Genomic DNA, 22,134 nt, shown 5'->3' on the forward strand with positions numbered 1-22,134 from the left:
GGCGCAGGGAAGCATGGAAGCATGTCTATGCGTGGCGGTGGGAATCTCCTTTTTTCTGCTTGAGATGGAGAATTTTTTTTTCTAGTCAGCTACAGCTAGGAAGCGTACAAATAATGTATCAAGCTATGCAGCTTGGAACTTAGCTCTGAAAGGAAACTAGCAACACCCTGGAGGTGGGGTTTTGGTCCCTTTCAGGGGGGCAGATCAGATCCATGGGGCAGGAAGTGTAGCCACGCAGTCCAGCTCCCATTCATTTGAATGAGGCTTGTGGAGCGAGAAGGATGCGTGGGGAGAGGGACCCCGACTTCCTGCCACAGTCCATTTCTTGAACCACATATGTGCCTGTACTTTTATGGATGCTGGAAACACCCTTTCTTCCCACCTCTCTTTATTTGGGCTTCTTAGAAAATGCTTTTGGTTCTGTTTCTTGGGGGGAATATATGTGTTTCTTTCCCTTTTCAACCCTGTGTTGACCCAACGTACCTGTCCTTTGGAATTAAGCCATAGTTCGCGTGGTTAAACCACCGGCTCACTCGGCTCTCAATCAACCATCCCGTGAAGCGCCCGGGAAGGATGTTTCGAACAATGTTCATAAAACGAGTTAGAAACACCATGTCCCATGGGTAGCCATTGTCAAAGACACGGCTTATCACCCAAGCACCTCTTTCTGTGCTGAGCGTCACCTAGAAGGAAAACAGCCTGGTATAGTTTATGGAGCAGACCCAGTTTTTTTTTAAAAAAAGAAAGTTTGGTGCTTAGAGCAAGGAGTAATGGAGATCTCAGAGAATTCCAACTAAAGCAGAAGAGGAAATTACTGATGTTCATGTCCCAAGCCTGAAACGGGCATCTATCCAGTAAATGCCAATCAGCAATGCTTCCTTTCTGGTAATGGTAATAATAATAATAATAATAATAATAATAATAATAATAATAATAATAATAATATGGTAATAATAATAATAATTCATTTATGCCCCACCCATCTGGCTGGGTTTCCCTAGCCACTCTGGGCGGCTCCCAACACAATATTAAAAACACGATAAAACATCAAACATTAAAATTTTCCCGATACAGGGAACATTTGGATGTTTTCTAAAAGTCAGATAGTTGTTTATTTCCTTGACGTCTGATGGGAGGGTGTTCCACAGGGTAGGTGCTGAGAAGGCCCTCTGCCTGGTTCCCTGTAACTTCAATTCTCACAGTGAGAAGGCCCTCTGTGCTAGACCTCAGTGTCCGGGCTGGACAATGGGGGTGGAGACGCTCCTTCAGGTATATTGGGCCAAGGCCGTTTATGGGTTTAAAGGTCAGCACAGACACTTTGAATTGTGCTTGGAAACATACTGGGAGCCAATGTAGGTCTTTCAGGACCCGTGTTATATGGTCTTGGCAGCCACTCCCAGACTCCAGTCTATCTGCTGCATTCTGGATTAGTTGCAGTTTCTGGGTCACCTTCAAAGGTAGCCCCACATAGAGCGCGTTGCAGGTGGTCTAAGCGGGAGATAACTAGAGCATGCACCACTCTGGCAAGACACATAGCTGCCAAGTTATCCCTTTTTTTTGAGGGAAATTCCCTTATGCTGAATAGGCTTCCTCGTGAGTAAAGGGAAAACTTGGCAGCTATGGCAAGCATAGCTGCCAAGTTTTCCCTTTTCTCGCGAGGAAGCCTATTCAGCATAAGGGAAAATCCCTTAAAATAAGGGATAACTTGGCAGCTATGATGGCAAGACAGTCTGCGGGCAGGTAGGGTCTCAGCCTGCGTACCAGATGGAGCTGGTACACAAAAAATGTGGTCCTACCCTTATCTTGATAAAAGTGCCACGGGCACTGAAACAAAGAGGCAATGGCCCTGTGTATCAGCGAGCACTGCCAAAAAAGCACATTTTCCTCCATTTAAATTGCCCTTCCTTTCCCTTGATGTGAATGATGTGGGAATAATTGTGTTAAATCCATGATCTGGGTAAATTACAAAGTGAATAATGTGGCAGAAACAGTACTGCAGTGGAAAGGAAACAATGCTGATTGAGATAAAGGTGAGTTGGAGCAACAGTTTCTTCCCTTCATCCACCCTTATAAGCTGGATATACAGTATGTCAGGGAATCACCAGGGGTCAGCGGAGAGCCTGCTGGATCGGAGCGAGGGCTCTTGAACGCTGCCAGAGCCCCAGCGCCTAGCGCCTGGCAGCTTCCTCCGGAAGGTGGGACTGAGGCTCATGAGGAGTTGCAAACCCTTAGGGACTTTGACCTAAGCACTCGAGAGGAGAAGGCTCCAAGAGCCACAGCACCGGCCCCTCAACTGACCAGCTCTAGTGGAGAGGGTGCTCAACCAGCACCCTCACCCCAACAGAGGAGGGGGAGAAATACCTGCCAAGTTGCTGTCAGAGAAATAAGGGACCGGGCCGAAAATAGACCGGAAGTAGCGCTGCCGCCATTTTGGAACTGGGCGGAGCATGCTCAGAAGTGACTTTTGATGCTGCTTTGCCCAGTTCCAAAATGGCCACCGCGCCAGAATAAACCGGGGGGGGGGGATTTTCAGCTAGGAACAGCTGGAAAAACAGGGATTTCCCGGGTAAAACGGGAGACTTGGCAGCTATGGGGGGGAAAGAGGAGGGAACAACGGAGGAGGTTCCGGGTACCCCAGGGGTTATGCTGGCGTAAATCACGAAGGGAGGCGCTTCCAGATTCTGAATCTGATTAGTACAGTCATGTTTTTTGATGCTCTGTCTTGTACATATGTATATAATAAAACCCTGTAAAAACCAAGCATGGGGTTTGGAGCTGCTTACTCGTGGGGAAGCTACACACACCATTACAATATATATAAAATTGAAAGATAGCCCAAGATCAAATAGGCCAGACACAGGACCAAAATGTCACTGAATATGTTGTTCAGGGTTTTAACAAATGTAATACTAAGAGAGATTTTCATCATGGCTAAGGGGAGCCTTAACTACTCCCTCTTCAACCACAATCCCAAAGACACCCTCACACAAACACTGCTTTACGAAAAAGCTCCCACGGGTGCCAATGAGCGTCTCCCCCCCCCCATACTAGCATCACAAGGAGGCGATTTTAAATTGGATTATGAGGATGAACATCCATCCAGCAAGCAAGCCAGGACAAGTGCAGCATGAAGGTTCATTGTCATATACTCTCCTCTGCAAACAAATCGGAAGAAGCAGTGATTACCTAACTTCCACATAAACTTTGTGCAAGCAGAAGCAGATGAATGCTGAACAAGGCTCCCCATATCTCTGGACTAACTACGGAAACGAAGTAATATTTACAGTGCCATACCCAACTTTTCCCACTAGGTGGGGCCACCACATCTCCAGATGAGCTTTCAAGCTGTGCTTTCCTTACAGCATGGGTAGGCAAACTAAGGCCCGGGGGCCGGATGCAGCCCAATCGCCTTCTCAATCCGGCCCGCGGCAGTCCGTGAATCAGCGTGTTTTTACATGAGTAGAATGTGTGCTTTTATTAACAGGTAGGTAGCCGTGTTGGTCTGAGTCGAAGCAAAAATAAAAAAAATTCCTTCAGTAGCACCTTAAAGACCAACTAAGTTTTTATTTTGGTATGAGCTTTCATGTGCATGCACACGAAAGCTCATACCAAAATAAAAACTTAGTTGGTCTTTAAGGTGCTACTGAAGGATTTTTTTTTATTTTTGCTTTTATTAAAAAATTCATCTCTGGGTTATTTGTGGGGCATAGGAATTCGTTCGTCCCCCCCCCCCAAAAAAATATAGTCGCCCCCCGCCCTGGTCTGAGGGACAGTGGACCAGCCCCCTGCTGAAAATTTGCTGACCCCTGCCTTACAGCAATAAAAATTTATATAACCCCGTTGCAAAGCTTAATTCACTAAAATAAGAGTATTTTAGTGGCTGGAAAATGTTAGCATCAGAAATGCCTAATTTGAATAAGAACAGCAATTCTATACAGTGGTACCTCGACTTACAAATGACTCGACAACCAAATTTTTCGACTTACGAATGGGGGTAATGGCCGCGCGCTTACGAACATCTTGACATCCGAAAGAAAACCACGGCAGTTTTAGATAGGGATTTTTCGACTTACGAATTTTTAGATAGGGTTACTTCGACTTACGAATTTTTCCGTTTCCAATGCATTCCTATGGGAAACCGCGTTTCCAATGGCATTTTTCGACTTACGAATTTTTCAACTTACGAAGGTGTCTTCGGAACAGATTAAATTCGTAAGTCGAGGCACCACTGTATTTAAAAGGTGGGTGAAGGTGCGCAGTTTAAAAGGTGCAACTGGTCTCCGGGATGCTACCTTTTTTGCTGTCCGAGTTGCTTCCACGGCGATGTCGGTCCCAGAATTCCCCATGCCAATCACAAGGACTCTCTTATCCTTGAAGACCTCTGGGCTTTTGTAGTAGCGGCTGTGGAAATACTGCCCCTTGAACTTGTCTAGACCTGTGTGGAAATGAGGACATGCCCCAACAAATAATAACTGAAACAGCACCTATACCTCAGTCCTCTGCATGTTTGTTCAGAAGTCAACCCCGTGGATGAAGTTTACTCTCAAGGAGGGAGAGCAGGTTCCTGGCAAAAACAACCAAGCTGTGTCCACGAACAAAGAGGTGGCCTGGATTCGAACCTCCTTAGTGAGAGAAGGGAGGCAAGAACCAGGCGAAGGACTTGCTAAATGGGGGGGGGGTTAGAAAAAGAGGAAACTGGAGGGTGGTTGGCAGAGGGGCTGTTGGAGAGAGGAAGCTGGGCTGGAGTGGTCGAGAGACAGAGTGGGTTGAGATTTAGGGTAATTAAGGGACTGATTAAATGGTTTGAAACTGGAACTGTATACAGGAGCTGGTTGGGACATCCAGGGGAATGTCACCTGGTGGAGGAGGGGGGATTTAGAAATCAATTTGATAAATGTGAGAGGCTAGAATTGATAGAATGTATAAATGAGAATATTTTTAGTGGAAATTAATAGGCTAAAGGGAATAATTAGAGGAATAAGTAGTTTATTATTTGGATTAAAGAATTTTATATAAGGTATTATTTTAAGATTGAAATTGTTGATTTTGGAATCGCTGAATTATGAAAATTGCTAAGATGGGGTATAATTAGACTCGGGAAGGGAGGAACGGGGAAGTCGAAGTTATGACAAAGTTATTAATACAAGATTGGTTCATAGCTGCCAAGTTTTTCCTTTTCTCGCGAGGAAGCCTATTCAGCATAAGGGAATTTCCCTTTAAAAAAGGGAGAACTTGGCAGCTATGTTGGTTTTTTCTTTTTTTTCTTTTTCTTTTTTGTAATTTCTTTTTTCTTTTTTCTCTTTTTTTCTACGTTTTCCCCCTACATGGTATTATGATGTAACATGGTGACGTGAATGTAATTTTAAGTTGAAAATGTCAATAAATATATATTTTTTTTTAAAAAAAAGATGAAGTTTACTCTCAAGTACATGTGCCCATAACTGCACTTTGAACTTAATTTAATTATTTATACCCTGCCCACCAGACTGGGTTGCCTCAGCCACTCTGGGCAGCTTCCAGCACATATAAAAACATTATAAAATGTCAAACATTAAGAAATTCCCAATATAGGGCTGCCTTCAGATGTCTTCTAAAAGTTGTGTAGCTCCTTATCACCTTGACATCTGACGGGAGGGCGTTCCACAGGGCGGGCACCACTACCAACCAAGAAGGCCCTCTGCCTGGTTCCCTGTAACCTCACTTCTTGCAGTGAGGGAACTGCCAGAAGGCCCTTGGAGCTGGACCTCAGTGTCCGGGCTGAACGATGAGGGTGGAGACGCTCCTTCAGGTATACTGGGCCAAGGCCATTTAGGGCAGTGTTTCTCAACCTTTTTTGGGCCAAGGCACACTTGTTCCATGAAAAAAATCACGAGGCACACCACCATTTAAAAAGTTAAAAAAATTAACTCTGTGCCGCCCTATATTGACTATATAATTATGACTGTAAGAAACACTTGCCAATTGCTGTGTTGGTTGCAATCTCCTGTAATAAGGCTTCACAAGCCGCTGATTTTTCTGCCAGCACAATCCTTTGCTCAGCAAGTTTCAGGTTGAGCTCATCCAGCCAGCTTCTTTAAGTTTGTCTAAATTTTAGTTTAGTTTGTCTAAATGTTGCCGCGACGTGCGGCGACGAGAAGGGCGATTTGCATTGTCACGTGCGTCGTGACCAGGCCGGCTTCCTTTCCGGCGGGTTAGCGCGGATTATTGGCGGCCGCCAGGCACGTGACAATGCAAATCGCCCTTCTCGTCGCCGCACGTCGCGGCACACCAGCCAGCGTCTCGCGGCACTCTAGTGTGCCGCGGAACAGCAGTTGAGAAACGCTGGTTCAGGGCTTAAAAGGTCAGCACCAACACTTTGAATTGTGCTCAGAAATGTTACTGGGAGCCAGTGAAGATCCTTTAGGACCGGTATTATATGGTCCCGGCAGTCACTCCCATTCACTCGTCTAGTTGCCACATTCTGGATTAGTTGTAGTTTCTGGGTCAACTTCAAAGGTAGCCCCATGTAGTAAGTAGTCCAAGCAGGAGATAACTAGAGCATGCACCACTCTGGTGAGACAGTTCATGGGCAGGTAGGGTCTCAGCCAGGGTACCAGATGGAGCTGGTAGACAGCTGTGCTGGACACAGAATTGACCCGTGCCTCCATGGACAGCTGTGAGTCCAAAATGACTCCCATTTATGGGATTTATGCAGTGCATGTCTAGTGTACGAAGTGCTAAATATACATTATTTTTTATTACAGCAGAGCCACACTTGCCTTTTGCCCTGTTCCAGGTCCGAGTGCCCCCCGAGCTTTCCCCCCCAAACCCGCTCTTTAAAGCTAAATTGGCGCAAACTGCAATTCAGGGTTTCCAGAGATTGCTGTCTGCTCCAATTCAACTTTAAAGAGTGGGTTCTTGCGGGGGAAAGGTTTCCTCGTGCTATCATGGAAGAAACATGCTGATTTTCTGCATCCAGGAATCATTTTTGTTCGAGATGGTGTTTCAAAAATCCTGAAATGTACGTAATCAATAACTTTGAACTGTTGTCCCGAGAGGGGCACGTGCAGTTTTGCTTGTATTTATACTTCAAAATATCTCTTTTAGGAAGACAAACACATCCTTGGACCCTTGGATACATGGAAACAATATGAACTTTGTTTCTGCATGTGTTGCTTTTCTTGCCGAGCACCATACCTGCCAAGTTGCTGTCAGAGAAATAAGGGACCGGGCCGGAAATAGCAGACCGGAAGTAGCGCTGCCGCCATTTTGGAACTGGGCGGAGCATGCTCAGAAGTGACTTTTGATGCTGCTTTGCCCAGTTCAAAAATGGTCGCCGCGCCAGAATAAACTGGGGAAAAACAAAAAAATCTGTTTTTCCAGCTAGGAACAGCTTGAAAAACGGGGATTTCCCGGGAAAAATGGTAGACTTGGCAGCTATGCCGAGCACATGCAAGAGCTTTATAAAGCAAGCACTAAACTGAAAGAAACTCCAGATCAGCTATACCAGGGAAAGACTTGAGAGGCACTGAGGGATCGGCGAGATAACCAATGCAAACCATGACAGCATCAAAGATGGCGGAGTTCTGTTTCCCATCAGTCTCTGTGACAACATCCCACTGGCCGGTGGCAGAGAAGTCGGGGCACTTCCTTACGCTGATCACGGTACTCTGAAATATTTCAAGGAAAGAACCAAGAAACTAGTGGACTTGAAAATGAGAACAATATTTTTTACTTTACTAAGATCATAGGCATCTGTTCGAACGAGAAACAAATATGTTTCTCTGATTAAGCAGTGCAGGGTAAAAGATTGGAGTCTTCAATATCTGGGAGAACTTTCTGACAGTAAGAGCCATTGGACAGTGGAAGGACTCTCTCCCTCATTGGAAGTTTTTAAAGAGAGGTTGGATGGCCATCTGTTGGAGATCCTTTAGATGTGACCCCTGCTTTTCAGGGGTCAGACTAGATGAGCCTTCGGGTCCCTTCCAACACTACAATTCTATGATTCGAGCCAGGTTTGTTGCATACTCTGGCAATTTCTCAGCCTGAGTTTCAGGTGCTTTGGTTTTGAGTTGTAAAAGAAAAAGAAAACCAAAGGTCCTTACATATAAATATTCTGAAATGTTAACACGTTAATTTCAGCAGTTCATTTGGGGAGGGGGAAATCTTACCTTGAACTGAATGTGCCTCCGAAGATCAAAATGTTTTGTATACATCCTAAGATATTCCAGGAGCTTGGCGTGTGGTAAAAAGACGGGAAAATCTTCTGGGTATGGGAAGTCAGCAAAAGCTGACATCTCTTTACATGTGTTACTGACGACTGATCTGTAGAGGCTGGCTCTTCCTTCCTCGACATCCTCCTGGGCCACACAACAGCACAAGGACATTTCCCGTAATTTATTAATTGCCTTATTATGCAGAAATCAACACGACAGTGTTGGAAGCACTGTTAAATAGATAACTTTCTTTTCATCCACCCCACATACCAAAAGTTGTATATACTGTATTACAAGATTGCCAAGATATCCAAAGCTGTGGACCAAATGCGGTCCTAAAAGATCAGAAACTATAGGCATACTTAACCTCCCCCCCCCCCCCCACACACATCCTGGGAACTATAGTTTGGTGAGCATGCTCAGAATTCAGGTGGAGATCCATCTGGATGTGTGCACAAGGCAGTTCAAAGTGGACTCAATTCACTTCAGGTGTGCATGTTCTTCCTGTCCTCCTCATCTAAGTGGCAGCCTGCACTTTCTCCCCATTTAATTCAGATTTCTCCAATAATAATAATAATAATAATAATAATAATAATAATAATTTATTTATTTATTTACACCCCGCCCATCTGGCTGGGTTTCCCCAGTCACTCTGGGTGGCTCCCAACAGAATTAAAAACACAATAAAACATCAAGCATTAAAAACCTCCCTAAACAGGGCTGCCTTCAGATGTCTTCTAAAAGTTGTTTATTTCCTTGACATCTGGTGGGATGGGTTCCATAAGGCGGGTGCCACTACCAAGAAGGCCCTCTGCCTGGTTCCCTGTAACTTCTCTTCTCGCAGTGAAGGAATCGCCAGAAGGCCCTCGGAGCTGGACCTCAGTGTCCGGGCTGAACAATGGGGGTGGAGACGCTCCTTCAGGTATACTGGGCCAAGGCCGTTTAGGGGTTTAAAGATCAGCACCAACACTTTGAATTGTGCTCAGAAACCTACTGGGAGCCAATGTAGGTCTTTCGAGACCGGTGTTATGTGGGCTCGGCGGCCGCTCCCAGTCATCAGTCTAGCTGCCGCATTCTGGATTAGTTAGTGTTTCCGAGTCACCTTCAAAGGTAGCCCCACGTAGAGCGCATTGCAGTAGTCCAGGCGGGAGATAACCAGAGCATGCACCACTCTAAAGGCAGTCTGGTCTCAGCCTGCATACCAGATGGAGCTGGTAGACAGCTGCCCTGGACACAGAATTGACTTGCGCCTCCATGGACAGCTGTGAGTCCAAAATGACTCCCAGGCTGCGCACCTGGTCCTTCAGGTGCACAGTTACCCCATTCAGGATCCAACCATCCCATCAAGCACCACTGTGAGGAACGATAATGTTGCTCATTCACCAAAAAGCCAAAATGCTGCAACTGCTAGATAACCACAGACAGCACAGACTTGCTTGCACTTATATTTAGAATGGTTTGTGGTTAAGATGCTCATAAATAAGACAGCTGGCAGCTGGAATACAGTGAAGAGAATGTGCATATATTTCACAGCCCATAAGAAAGAAATAACTGAAATGTCCAATTTAGATGGTTGATCTATTTCATGATATTTTTATTCCATAGGCTGCATTTATTGTATTTAGGCAAATCTGATGCACCATCGAATCTAATGCGCATCTCAATTTTCAAAGCCTTGAAACAAAAAAAAAAAAGAGTGTTTGGTGATGCCATCAAATCTAATGTGTACCCTAATTTTTGCAACATAATTTGGCCCCAAAAAGGTGCACATTACATTTGAGTAAATATGGTATTAAGGTATGATTATTTTAATCAGTTAAGTAAAAATCAACAGACGCTAAATGCAAATATTAAATATTTGGCTGCTATTTTTGAATCATTTGCAGGGGAAACATGCTGAATAGTCACCAGAATTTGCAGAGGATTTCGTTCATTTATTTCGTTCATTTATTTTGAATTAGTTCATTTATTTTGAATATGATTATTACTGACAACTGACTAGCCCTGCTTAACCCAAATGTGAGTTTCTTCAGTTGAGCAACCCTAGTCAGAGATCAAGCCATTTTGCCCCTCCTCAATTTACCGTGAATCGCCACACACCCCCAATGTCATCGCTCCTTTCGAAGCAGGTGGGCTGCAGCCCCTCATCCAGGCAACATTTGATGGAGGTCAGTCCACTCACTCCTGCCCCAACAATCGCTACTTTCTTGGCCATGGTCTCTTGAGGTAGAAAAGAACAAAAACACAGAAAGTTTTTAAAGGGTGAGTTTGCTTTGTTGAATTTAGATTTTAAAGCTACACCTTTAAAGGCTGTTTCCTGACACATACTTAAATATATGTACACAATGGTGCAGTTAGATAATATAAGACTCTGGACTTAATGGTCTTGGGGGGGGGGGTTGTCATCCTTCCATTCTATGTTCTTGTTATGTTACAGGACACTTCTGCAGCCGATCGGAAGCTGCGCCTTGGTTTCCAAACGTTTCGGAAGTCGGATGGACTTCCGGAACGCATTTTGTTCGAAAACCAAGGTACAGTACAACTGTAGAGCTTGCTTCTGCTGCCCCGATACTAAACCCATTTGCTTGGGAATAAGTATGCTTTTGATGCCCATTGGGTAAAGTAAGAAAAAAATAACAACACAATGAGCCTCAGTAACCATGTGCATGTTCTGAAGAGGTAGATGTCAACAGTGGCAGTTGGGGCACTGAATAGCACAGGATTAAGAGTAGAACATGGTTATGCTCAGAATCTGAGGATTGAGCTTGGTGAACATAGCAAGGGAAGGAAGCAAATGGCAAGACTTCTTAAGCCAAGCTGGAAAGAGGTTGTCCTTACCCTTAAATACAGTAAACACAGACAAAAGACCTACCCATGTGATGCTGACACAACCCCCTACACTAAGAATAGGCAATAGAATGAAAGAACAATATCCCCATCTCTCTCCCCCAACAGCAAGATGTCTATGACAAAAGGGCCTCTCACCAAACGTAAATGAACTGTGAAAAAGACTAAGAATTGAAAATGGAGACAACAGATGTACCACTCCCTGTTTATCTGTTTGCTTTGTAACACAAAAAAACCCTCAAACCTCAATAAAAACTAATTTAACAAACAGAAAAAGAAAACATAGCACAACAGGAAGTCTACATGGGCCCTAAATGTGAATGCAATAGAATTTCTCCTCCATCCCTAGTCCTAACAACCCTGTTTGTGAAAGGATTCCACTAGCACTTCATGCCACAGGCTGACTGCAATCTGTAAGTACAGATCAGATTGCAACCCTACAACCCACAAAGTGCACAATTATTATTATTATTATTATTATTATTATTATTATTATTATTATTATTATTATTATTAGCTCAGATGGAAAACTGGGCCAGGTGCCTATTTGACCTGTTATGATTTATCATAAAGTGTTATTTTTTAAATGCTCTGATGTGACATAGCTAAGGGTGCTGTTGCTGGAGGCAAAACTAAGCTTTATTCCACCTGGGTCAAAGACCTATATGCATTTGCGTACAAACCCACTCACCCTACCTACAGGCTGTGAGCCCCCTTTGGAGGCTTTATCTGGGGCAAAAAACCTGGATAGCCCTTCCGTACCTACGGCTCTGGCTGTTGTTGCCATGCTCTGGAGTATTCACTTCACAAGGGCAGAACTTTTGGTTGCACAAGTGTTCTTGCTGATCAGGCCAGAAGTGGTAGTCAGAGACTTCCCATCCTATAGCATGCATTGTTTGGTCATGGAAGTGAATGTGATGTGCTGAAAATTGAATCTGCGCAGCTTCTATCTCCCAGTAGTATAGAGCAGGGATGCCCCAGATGTTGTTAGGTTCCAATTCCCTTCATCCCTGATCATTGTCCATGTTTGTTGGGGCTGATGGGAGTTGCAGCCCAACAGCCTCTAGATGTGCACAGGCTGCGCCAATGCTCAGCCTTGGCTGACTTCCCACTTAATTGATAAACACAGCCTGATTTGGAAGACAGTGGCATAGCATGGGTTGCCAGTGCCCGGGGCCATGCTGAAATAGGAGGGAGTGGAACGGATGGAGTATGCTTATGCATTCAACTGGCTAATGGCATCTGCATCACCCAGGAGATTGCAGCCACAGAGAAACGAAAAGAAGAGTCATTCTGTTGTTTGGAGAAGTCATTTGCTGGTTCACATGGAGAAGCCATTTTCAACAGCCCAGTGATGCAAGCACACAGCTGTATTGAGGCAGCACTGGTTGTTGAAATTTTGTGGCCCTAACAAATTTGCATACGGGGCAACCGCAATGCCACTGATGGAAGAGACAGAAGACATGAATGACATGATGATGTAGGAGAAAAAAACCCTGCTTGTATCCAGCTACCACATCACATAAGTCACTAATATGACACTGTAAACCAGGAGTAACACCCCCCCCTGGATTGGGCAGGAAAATGGAAGGAAGAGCTTGTGAAATACAGTGGAACCTCGGTTTACAAACACCTCGGTTTACGGATTTTCGGGTTACACACACTGCGGACCCATCTGGAACGGATTAATTCACTTTCCATTACTTTCAATGGGAAAGTTCGCTTCAGTTTATGAACGCTTCAGTTTATGAACAGACTTCTGGGGCCATTTACACCCATGCTTCGGGTTAAGTATGCTTCAGGTTGAGTACTCCGCGGACCCGTCTGGAACGGATTAACCCACTTTCCATTACTTTCAATGGGAAAGTTCGCTTCAGCTTATGAACACTTCAGTTTATGAACAGACTTCTGGAACCAATTGTGTTCATAAACCGAGGTACCACTGTAGTTGAATGAAGAGAGTTACATGGTCATGGTTGCAGATGCTCCAGGGGCATGTATTTTGAAATTTAATAGTTTCCCATCCCGTAAGCATGAGGGCTAGAAATGTGCTATTTCTGTCCCTCTAATACTGTCATGAATAAATATAGGATTAGGGCATGCACCAGCAGCCTAAGAGCAGAGGTTGGTCAGGAGACATGGAGGCTAGGACTCCTGGAACTTTAAGAGTTAAGAACTCAAGAAATTTCAGCGGTTGCAACTTGCTTCTCTCTCCTAGATAACAAAGGCTGTATAACCTGTCTGTATAATCATTTCCCTCTGGTCCCCCTATCTCACTTATCATATTCATAGCTGCCAAGTTTTCCCTTTTCTCGCGAGGAAGCCTATTCAGCATAATGGAAAAACCCTTTAAAAAAGGGATAACTTGGCAGCTATGATCATATTGGGTAGATGCTGTACAGTGGTTGCCTGATAGGAGAGCTCTGGAGACTGACATGACAGGCATTTCCACATTTTCGCCTACTGAAATTACCACCATCAATGTTCTTAAGTGAGTCCTATTTCAACATCCAATTATTTCACCTGAATGTTGACAGACTTTTCATGTCCAGTTGAAATTGGATTGTTCCCAGCCTTATGTAATGTCCTTCATGAAGGAATGCCTTGAGTGAAGGTCCTTGAGTTCTTGGGCATGACCTATTCAAGCCTGTGGACTTTAAAATATGTCAAGTAGATTGGCCAAAGTGCTCATGGCACTGGGGTCTTTCTGCCAGCAGATATGCATTTTATCAACTTTCTCAACAGAGAAAGTAAATATTCCCTCCAAACTTTGGTATCTAATTGCTCCCTTCAAGATAGGAATCTCCGAAGGCCAGGCAGGCATCTACAGAACTGAAAATGGTTTGTGGGAAAGTCATAAACACGATTACCCCATGTCTGGTATTTGTTCATCCTTAAAAAGAGTCTACTTGCATTTGCCAAACTTTCTCTTGCAGAACTTGTGGATCAGAATATGGAGCCACTCTGGAATCTACAATCCTCTGAATTCTGTGAGATGGCCTAAGCCATGGTTCCATCATTGCAAGTATTTCCACTTCCACAATGAGACTTCCCCCTCTTCTTTTCCTATGTGAGCCCCACTCAAATCTGCTCCAGAGATCGATGGAGCCCCCAGAACAGATTTGGGGGCACAAGGCAGAAGGCAGACAGAAAGAGTCAATGGCACAAACACAAATCTTTGTGCTGAAGGGACCATTACTTAGCGCTACATGTGATACAGGCCAAATTTATTCTTCCTTTTGCAGGAAAGAACTGTTTCGAGCGGCTAGAAAGCACATAGCTTTGCTACAGTTCACACTTGAATGTGACTCTACTTAATCCACACATCTGAAAACAATCCTCATTGAAACCACAGCTATCCTTTGAAACCTGTAGTTCTCCAACAACAACAAAAAGTGGACAGAAATGTACATATTAGGGGAAGCACACATAAAATGCATGCTCTCAATTAAAAGTACATAAAAATGCATTGGTATTATTTTTAATATTTTTAATCAATTTAGATTGCAGAAAAAGACAAAAGAAATGAACAGATAGCCAGGTCTGAAAACATGCAACAAACTTCCATACCAGAATCAGGACCCAGCATATAGAAATCACGAGGTTCCAAGTAATATACTGTATATATGAATCGTTAAGCTTGTTACATCAGTAAACACTCGTTACTAAAGCTGTGTTCTCTTTCATCTGCTGAACAAAGACATGATTGCTTTTTGAGTCTTACAACATGCCAACAAGAGTTAAATTGCTATGCAATCAATGTAAGGTGCAATCCTGTACATACTTTTGGAAATAAACTGTTGAACTCAGTTGGGCTTACTTTTGACTTAAGATAAATATTTCATACAATTTTATTTATCAGGAGCTGAAAAGTGTAGTGAAGACACCTGCCAATGTCAATAGGCGGGGAGTTCCACAGTGTAGGTGCTCCCACACTAAACGATTGATATCTTGCAGATGCGGAACAAGTAGTATGCAATAGTTCCAGAATGTTATTTAATCAATTAATAGACCCACCCTTCAGTAACATGACTCTCAGGCTGGTGTCCAGTTTAATCACAGTATTCCTCGCTCTAGGATGCAGATTCCTGGGTAACGGGAGCTGGAAGTAACGCAATAAAAGCAGCCCGGTTTCTCACAAGCAGGGGGTAGTGGGTGGGTTGTAAGACCAGCCGGCCGTGAGTGCCAGCACAGTTGCAAGTTTTGAGAAATGTGGCAAGGAGGACTGGAAAACCACAGTACAGGCATGTTCAAGCAGCACCAAAAGGCGCCCGCAGGAGACCTTGGGAGAGCAGGGGACGATCCTGGAAGCATCGCATACTTACAGAGCTTACTTTAAAAGACAGGGTAGCAGGGCCAATGAGGCCGTGCAGCAAACCCCTGATTCTGTAGGATTCCTATAAAAGATACTTTCAGATCACCCTCTTCCTGCCCAGTTGAGAAAACTAGGTCCAGAGTGTGGCCTGCCACATTAGGGTGGGTCATAAAAAACTTTATTTGGAAAATGTTTCCTCCCTTGATCTTATATCAGGCGTATGGTAAAACATAGTCAAATTTCAAATTTGGGACAAATCGGTTAATATTTAGACCCTGCTCCTACAGATTGAAATTTTGCCTCACTATGAGTGATGAAAACATAGGAATTTGACTCATTTATTCTCAGTATGTTAAATTGTGAACTAATAGACATAAATTTTAGATTTTATGTAGAGCAATAATAGTTGCATACTATTATTTTATACAATATTTATTTATTTAAGATAAAACATGTTGATAATTTACATGAAAAACCAATGGTTTTGAACAAATTATATTATATACTGCCACATGCGTTGGGCCAATGACCTGTTGAGACAACCCCATGGTCGTTACGGCAGCCATGAAGTTGTAAGCCACCCCAAAGCCAGTGGCCATGGCATGGATGTTGAAGTCCCCTAGAACCAGCAGTCTGGGACTCCTCAACACCGCCTCCGAGACCAGCCTTGTCTCTTTTTTTAAAAAAAAGAATTATTTATACTTTCCAAGTTTATACATTTCACTAATTTTACAATCATTTTGACATTTTAAAGCTTGACTTCCTTCCCCCTCTTTCTGCGGTTCCTTAAATTTATTTTTAATATCTTCTGCATATCCAAATTAACTCAATTTGCCCATTTATTCATCTTCTTTAAATAGATACTCCTATGAAGCGGCAGGTTATCACAACAATCCTGCCCATGTTCTTATTGGTTTACAAATGATCTGTAAATATTCAATAACACATTTCCATTCTTTTATTTAGAAAATGGGGAATTATAGGGACAGAACTACCTAAACTGTATAGAAACTTATCCATGTATGCTACTATAGCAGCAAGAACATTACTTGCCCCAAAATGGAATCAAAGCAGAAGTCCCAGCAAAGGAAGAATGGATGCATAAACTTACAGAATATGCAGAAATGTTGAAACTTATCAGCAGAAGAAATCAAAATAACAAACTTTTTATAAAAGGATGGAAATGGTTTATTGAACATTGACAGACAAATTGTAAACAGATAAGAACATTTGCGAGATTATGGTAACAACCTGCAGTTTTATAACAGTGTGTGTGTGTGTGTGTGTGTGTGTGTGTGTGTGTGTGTGTGTGTGTGTGTGTTGTTTCTCCGAAAATAAGACATACCCCAAAAATAAGCCATAGTGATAGGCAGTTTAACTTTTTTTTTTTACCTTAAGAAATGAAGGAAACGAGAACCTTTTAGGGTGGGTGGCTCCCAATTCCTGCTAGCAGGGATTCCTCACTTTCGGGTGGGGTGTGTGTTAAACGTGGACCCTCTCCAGGGCTGGCTGCCTGGCTTGGTTTTTTTTTTTTATGGGAGAGAAAAACTCCTAGCTGGATTTGTGGGAGGGGGTCCCCTGGAAAACCTAAAGGGGAGGGGGGTTAACCTTGTAGGTTAAACTGTACCATACTTAATATAAAAAAAATTTAGACATCCCCTGAAAATAAGCCACCGTGTTGTTGTTTTTGAGGAAAAATAAATATAAGACGGTGTCTTATTTTTGGAGAAACATGGTATTTAAAGCAGATGAATAAATGAGCAAATTGAGTTAATTTGGATATGCAGAAGATATTAAAAATAAATTTAAGGAACTGCAGAAAGAAGGAAGCCAAGTTTTGAAATGTTAAAATGATTGTAAAATTAGTGAAATGTATAAATCTGAAAAGCATGAATATTTTTTTTTTAAAAAAGTGATATAGACCAAATCAAGTCTCCTCACCCACAAATCAGATCACGATGGAGGTCTTATTCAGAGCCGAGCTGACCTTCTGCCCCAGCAACAGCACAACTCACAACTGTGAGCTCAGTACAACCCACTCTTCTTCCCATGACTTACCTGGTTAAACAGTTACAGCACACTTCCAGAAGTCTTTGCTATGGGTTTCCCCAGGGTGGGGGAGGACAAGGAGGATATGGCAAACCAGTTGGCTCTCTCTTAACTATCTTTTCAAGTTCTCAGAGTCATCATTTAAATGTTACAGTCCACATCACGCTATGTCAATAGTCTAAACTGAGCATGCGTTCAGTGTAATCCTGTTGTCACGGGCAGAGTGCCACCTGATTTCAGAAGGACCAGGCCAGCAGCCACCGTTTAAGCCAATGGTACTTGTTTTTTTCCAACCAGTGCTAATGCCTGCCCTTGTTGAACCAGACCCGCCTGTCCTTTAATTAAAGATTTACAGTGTCTGCTCATCTACTAGATTCTTTAAGGAGCGGAAGTGGCATCGGAAGGAAGAACATAAACCTTTTGATGTGCACCCAGCTTAACATTCCTTCACATCTATTCCAGGGGGATAACTTAAACAACCCTGTTATGCAGGTTATGAGTCACTGCCTGAATTAGGAGTTTTCATAGCCTGAAATTAAATTTGCGAGTGTCCTGAGTGTAAACTTGTCATTCATTCATTATACCATGCTAGTTCTCTTTTTGGCTCCCCTTTGCTTCAGTCCTGATGCTGCTTCTGTGGTGTTAGAAGTAGACACATCTTTGGAATGCATGCGCATTTAAATGTCAGGTTTGGATGGCAAAAACGGTCTGCTCTGTTGTTGATAAAGTGAGCTAAACGGTAGCAATAAGTGCTTAGATTCTGCAGTCAATTAAAGAACCTTTTAATGAGGGTGAAAGAGGAGAGTGCAAAATATGGTCTGAAGCTCAACATCAAAAAAACCAAGATCATGGCCACTGGTCCCATCACCTCCTGGCAAATAGAAGGGGAAGAAATGGAGACAGTGAGAGATTTTACTTTCTTGGGCTCCTTGATCACTGCAGTTGGTGACAGCAGTCACGAAATTAAAAGATGCCTGCTTCTTGGGAGAAAAGCAATGACAAACCTAGACAGCATCTTAAAAAGAAGAGACATAACCTTGCCGACAAAGGTCCATATAGTTAACGCTATGGTTTTCCCAGTAGTGATGTATGGAAGTGAGAGCTGGACCATAAAGAAGGCTGATCGCCGAAGAATTGATGCTTTTGAATTAGGGTGCTGGAGGAGACTCTTGAGAGTCCCATGGACTGCAAGAAGATCAAACCTATCCATTCTGAAGGAAATCAGCCCCGAGTGCTCACTGGAAGGACAGATCCTGAAGCTGAGGCTCCAATACTTTGGCCACCCCATGAGAAGAGAAGACTCCCTGGAAAAGACCCTGATGTTGGGAAAGATTGAGGGGACTAGGAGAAGAGGACGACAGAGGATGAGATGGTTGGACAGTGTTCTCGAAGCCACCAACATGAGTTTCACCAAACTGCGGGAGGCAGTGCAAGACAGGAGTGCCTGGCGTGCTATGGTCTATGGGGTCACGAAGAGTCAGACACGACTAAACGACTAAACAACAACAAGCAGTAAGAAAAACCTAGATGCTATGCAACAGCCTGTCTCAAACTCGCATTGGGTAGGACTGATGGGAGTTGTAGTCCCATCTGGAGGGCACCAGGTTGGGGACAGCTGCTATGCAAACACTCAGAACAGAGGTTCCCAACCTTTTTGAGGCCCACTGCTCCCTTGATCAACTGCATTCTTTCTGCGGCACCCCTCAGGAGCCCAGCTAGTCAGGAGCCCAGAGCCAGTGTGGTGTAGTGGTTAAGAGCGGTAGACTCGTAATCTGGGGAACCGGGTTCGCATCTCCGCTCCTCCACATGCAGCTGCTGGGTGACCTTGGGCTAGTCACACTTCTCTGAAGTCTCTCAGCCCCACTCACCTCACAGGGTGTTTGTTGTGGGGGAGGAGGGGAAAGGAGATTGTTAGCCGCTTTGAGACTCCTTCGGGTAGTGATAAAGCGGGATATCAAATCCAAACTCTTCTTCTTCTTCAGCTATGTCACCCCTTGCCTGCAGAGCTGGCAGCCTCTCACCCTTTTTCGAACACCCTCCCTTGTAGAGTGTTCCCTCAGTCTCCTCTCCTCTCCCCTCCCCTCTCCTTGGGTGCCTCTTCACACTGCCCCACATGGGCCTGGGACTTGCCTGTCCATTCCCAACAGCAAGGGCTGGTGGACTGGCTGGGCTCCCTGGCCTGCTTGCTTGCTTGTTTACTTCAAGGCCACCTCAGCTCCTGGCAACTAGCACCCCTGGCCAGCCCCAGAGGCACCATTCGCATGCAGAGCTTGTAGGCAGGGCTGCTGCAACAAACAGCTATGCAAGCCATTGGGAGGAAGAAACACAAGAAGGTATCAGAGAAGAGAGGGAAGGGAAGAGGGACAGAGGCCAGTGTTGCCCACGGCAGCCCTGACCATCATTCAAGGCACCCCACGGCACACTGGTTGAAAGCCACTGACTTAGAAAGACTGGCCCTGTTCAAATGGGCTTTGAAAAACAGTGAAAGACTGCGAGACCAGGGAGAAGAAGCGGTGGAAGAAGATTGGAAAAAATTTAAAGTTTATTTTTTAAAAAATATTGTAGAATAGAAGTTGAGAAATAGATATGCAAGTGTATAGAAAATGCAGATTTTGAATTATGACAGAAAGAGTGAAAAAATTAGTGTAAATTGAATGAGTTAAGCTAAGATATAGAATTTGCTGGAAAAATTAGTAATGAAACACAGAGGGGGGAACTCTGAGGAAGTCACTATTGGAAAATGATATGAAATGTTTAAATGTTGAAAATTTATTGAATTATTGAATTATGTTTAAATGTTGTTTTTATTTTTATTTTTTATTTTATTGTTTGTTTTTTGAATGAATAATGTTATGTGCATTGTGGCTGATTTTTATGTACTTATTTGTTTATATATAAAATTAATTTTAAAAAGCATTACAAGAAAAAAGAAAGAAAAACAGTGAAACACAAAATGATGAAAACTTGTAGGAAGGGAGTGTGAAGCTTAAAACCACATAAGCATGCTGAAATACACAAGTCAGGCAACTGCTTTGAAGAGAATCGACTAACTGAAAATCAACTAGCAAAAAGGACTGTTTGAATAACCCATAAGAGAAAGATGCAAAGCAGAAGGGAATCATCAAAACTTAGAGATGGAGAAGATGAATGCTAAGCAAGAGCTAAAGAATAGACAAATTTAAATAACATAACTATGAATTGAAACCATGATTTTTAAATTTAAAGTGGAGAAATATAGACATATGTATTTGTGGAGAACTTCAGGCAAGAGAAGGCAAGATAGAAATAGGAGAAGACTTGCATTTGTCTTGTACATTTCTACTTAAGAGTAAGAAGAAATTCCCACTGCATTCAACAGGATTTACTTCCAGGTAGTAAAGGGGGAGAAATTTGATTCAGTTTACATTTAAAGCTGCATTTTTTCAGATTTTCGCATTTAGAAACATATTGTACCAAAATGCAGCCCTCCAAAATGTGCATTTATCCAAATTTTGCAATGCATTTTCCAATCAAATTATGGTTTTTTTTATTTTAAAAATGGATACATTAGGGGGAAAGTGCATAACAGTGAACATAACAAACAAAAATGCATGCTATTAGGAGGAAATACTTGCAGAAAATGCGCATATTAGTCAAAACTGCATACGACAGTGTTTATTAAGAGAAAATTGCATTGCAATGAATTGTCATGAGGATTTTTTAAAATCACAAAACCCTGCAGAAATGTGGAGAGCCGGATTTAAGATTGGAAAGATGAGAAACAGAGAGAACCCAAACGGACAGGTCTTTCTATCTCTGAGGACCTCTCTTTCCCCCAAATAAAATAATGCTGTATCACCCACCAAACTCTCCCAAATTCTAGAACCATTTCGAAAAGTAAAAAGCTCCCTCGGAATTGGGCATGGGCTGCTAGGCTCATTTCAGCCAATGTTGGAACAAGAGACCTTTTCCTATGACAGCAATTGGAGACAAAAAAAGAGGCTGCTTTTCTTGTTCAGATGGCAACCTTAGTTCCCTCTTTTCATTATACCCCTGAGGATGCAGCTCCTAACTCTATACATAGAGTTTGAAGCAGCATTTGACCATATTCCTCCTAGGCTCACTTCCCTCCTCTGAACTGTCTACACTGAAAGACCAACAGGTTGTCCCCTCTCTTACCTCAACGTTACAACCTGCACTGGAATATGCAGAAATTTCATAAACTTCCCCAGGCACCTGCGGAGGGATTTGTTCCTGATCCTAGCCGATCAACTTTTGAGAAGCATATGAACAACATCCCTCGTGCACAAAAATCCCTTTGGAGAGCATTACATAAGCAGGCTCTGTTGACTGGCTTTGTTGGGACGTGGAAAGGGAACCCTTTGATCGCTGTCCAGATTTAACATGACGAAAGGCATCTGCAAAACCCAAGTGTAAAAAACAAAAACAAATAAAAATTAGCATCACTTAAGTTGTTTCCTTGTGGTTTCAATGGGAAGACCAAATACTGCTTTAACCAGAGCTTAGAACCAGAGGGGCAGGCTGCTGTTGCGAAACAATAATATTGTTGTGACATCTTAAAATCTAAATAACAATGTGTCTGGCTGGGAGGGATGAGCTCCAAACTAGTCCTGCAAGTTATTTGATTCCCAGGAGCTGCCAAGTTCTGTTACTGGTTTTTGTGCAGAACCTCTTGTGCAGAACCTTAAAGAATAGACGTTAGAGACATTAGTACTTACCTCCACGCTG

The 22,134-nt window shown here is 43.2% G+C and overlaps 1 protein-coding gene across 6 annotated transcripts in view; it reads right to left on the reverse strand.

The window, feature by feature from the left end:
- The window catches only part of LOC118089056 (flavin-containing monooxygenase 1), a 30,268-nt gene extending 8,611 nt beyond the window's left edge, over positions 1-21,657 (reverse strand). The window contains exons 1-7 of one of the 6 annotated variants that reach the window (XM_035123429.2): positions 21,565-21,657; positions 15,060-15,144; positions 10,279-10,415; positions 8,151-8,339; positions 7,487-7,649; positions 4,293-4,435; positions 484-683 (exon numbers count right to left, since the gene is read on the reverse strand). In XM_035123429.2, the coding sequence (XP_034979320.2) occupies positions 484-683; positions 4,293-4,435; positions 7,487-7,649; positions 8,151-8,339; positions 10,279-10,415; positions 15,060-15,072 (845 nt within the window). In that variant the 5' untranslated portion in view covers positions 15,073-15,144; positions 21,565-21,657. Of the gene's footprint in view, positions 1-483; positions 684-4,292; positions 4,436-7,486; positions 7,650-8,150; positions 8,340-10,278; positions 10,416-15,059; positions 16,072-17,298; positions 18,334-21,564 lie in introns of those variants that run through there. The other 5 variants (XM_035123428.2, XM_035123430.2, XM_035123432.2 and 2 more) reach the window with 5 other exon arrangements.
- Between the last annotated feature and the right edge of the window lie 477 nt (positions 21,658-22,134).

This window comes from Zootoca vivipara, chromosome 7 (genome assembly GCF_963506605.1).
Source record: "Zootoca vivipara chromosome 7, rZooViv1.1, whole genome shotgun sequence".
In the NCBI taxonomy this organism is placed as follows: Eukaryota; Metazoa; Chordata; class Lepidosauria; order Squamata; family Lacertidae; genus Zootoca; species Zootoca vivipara.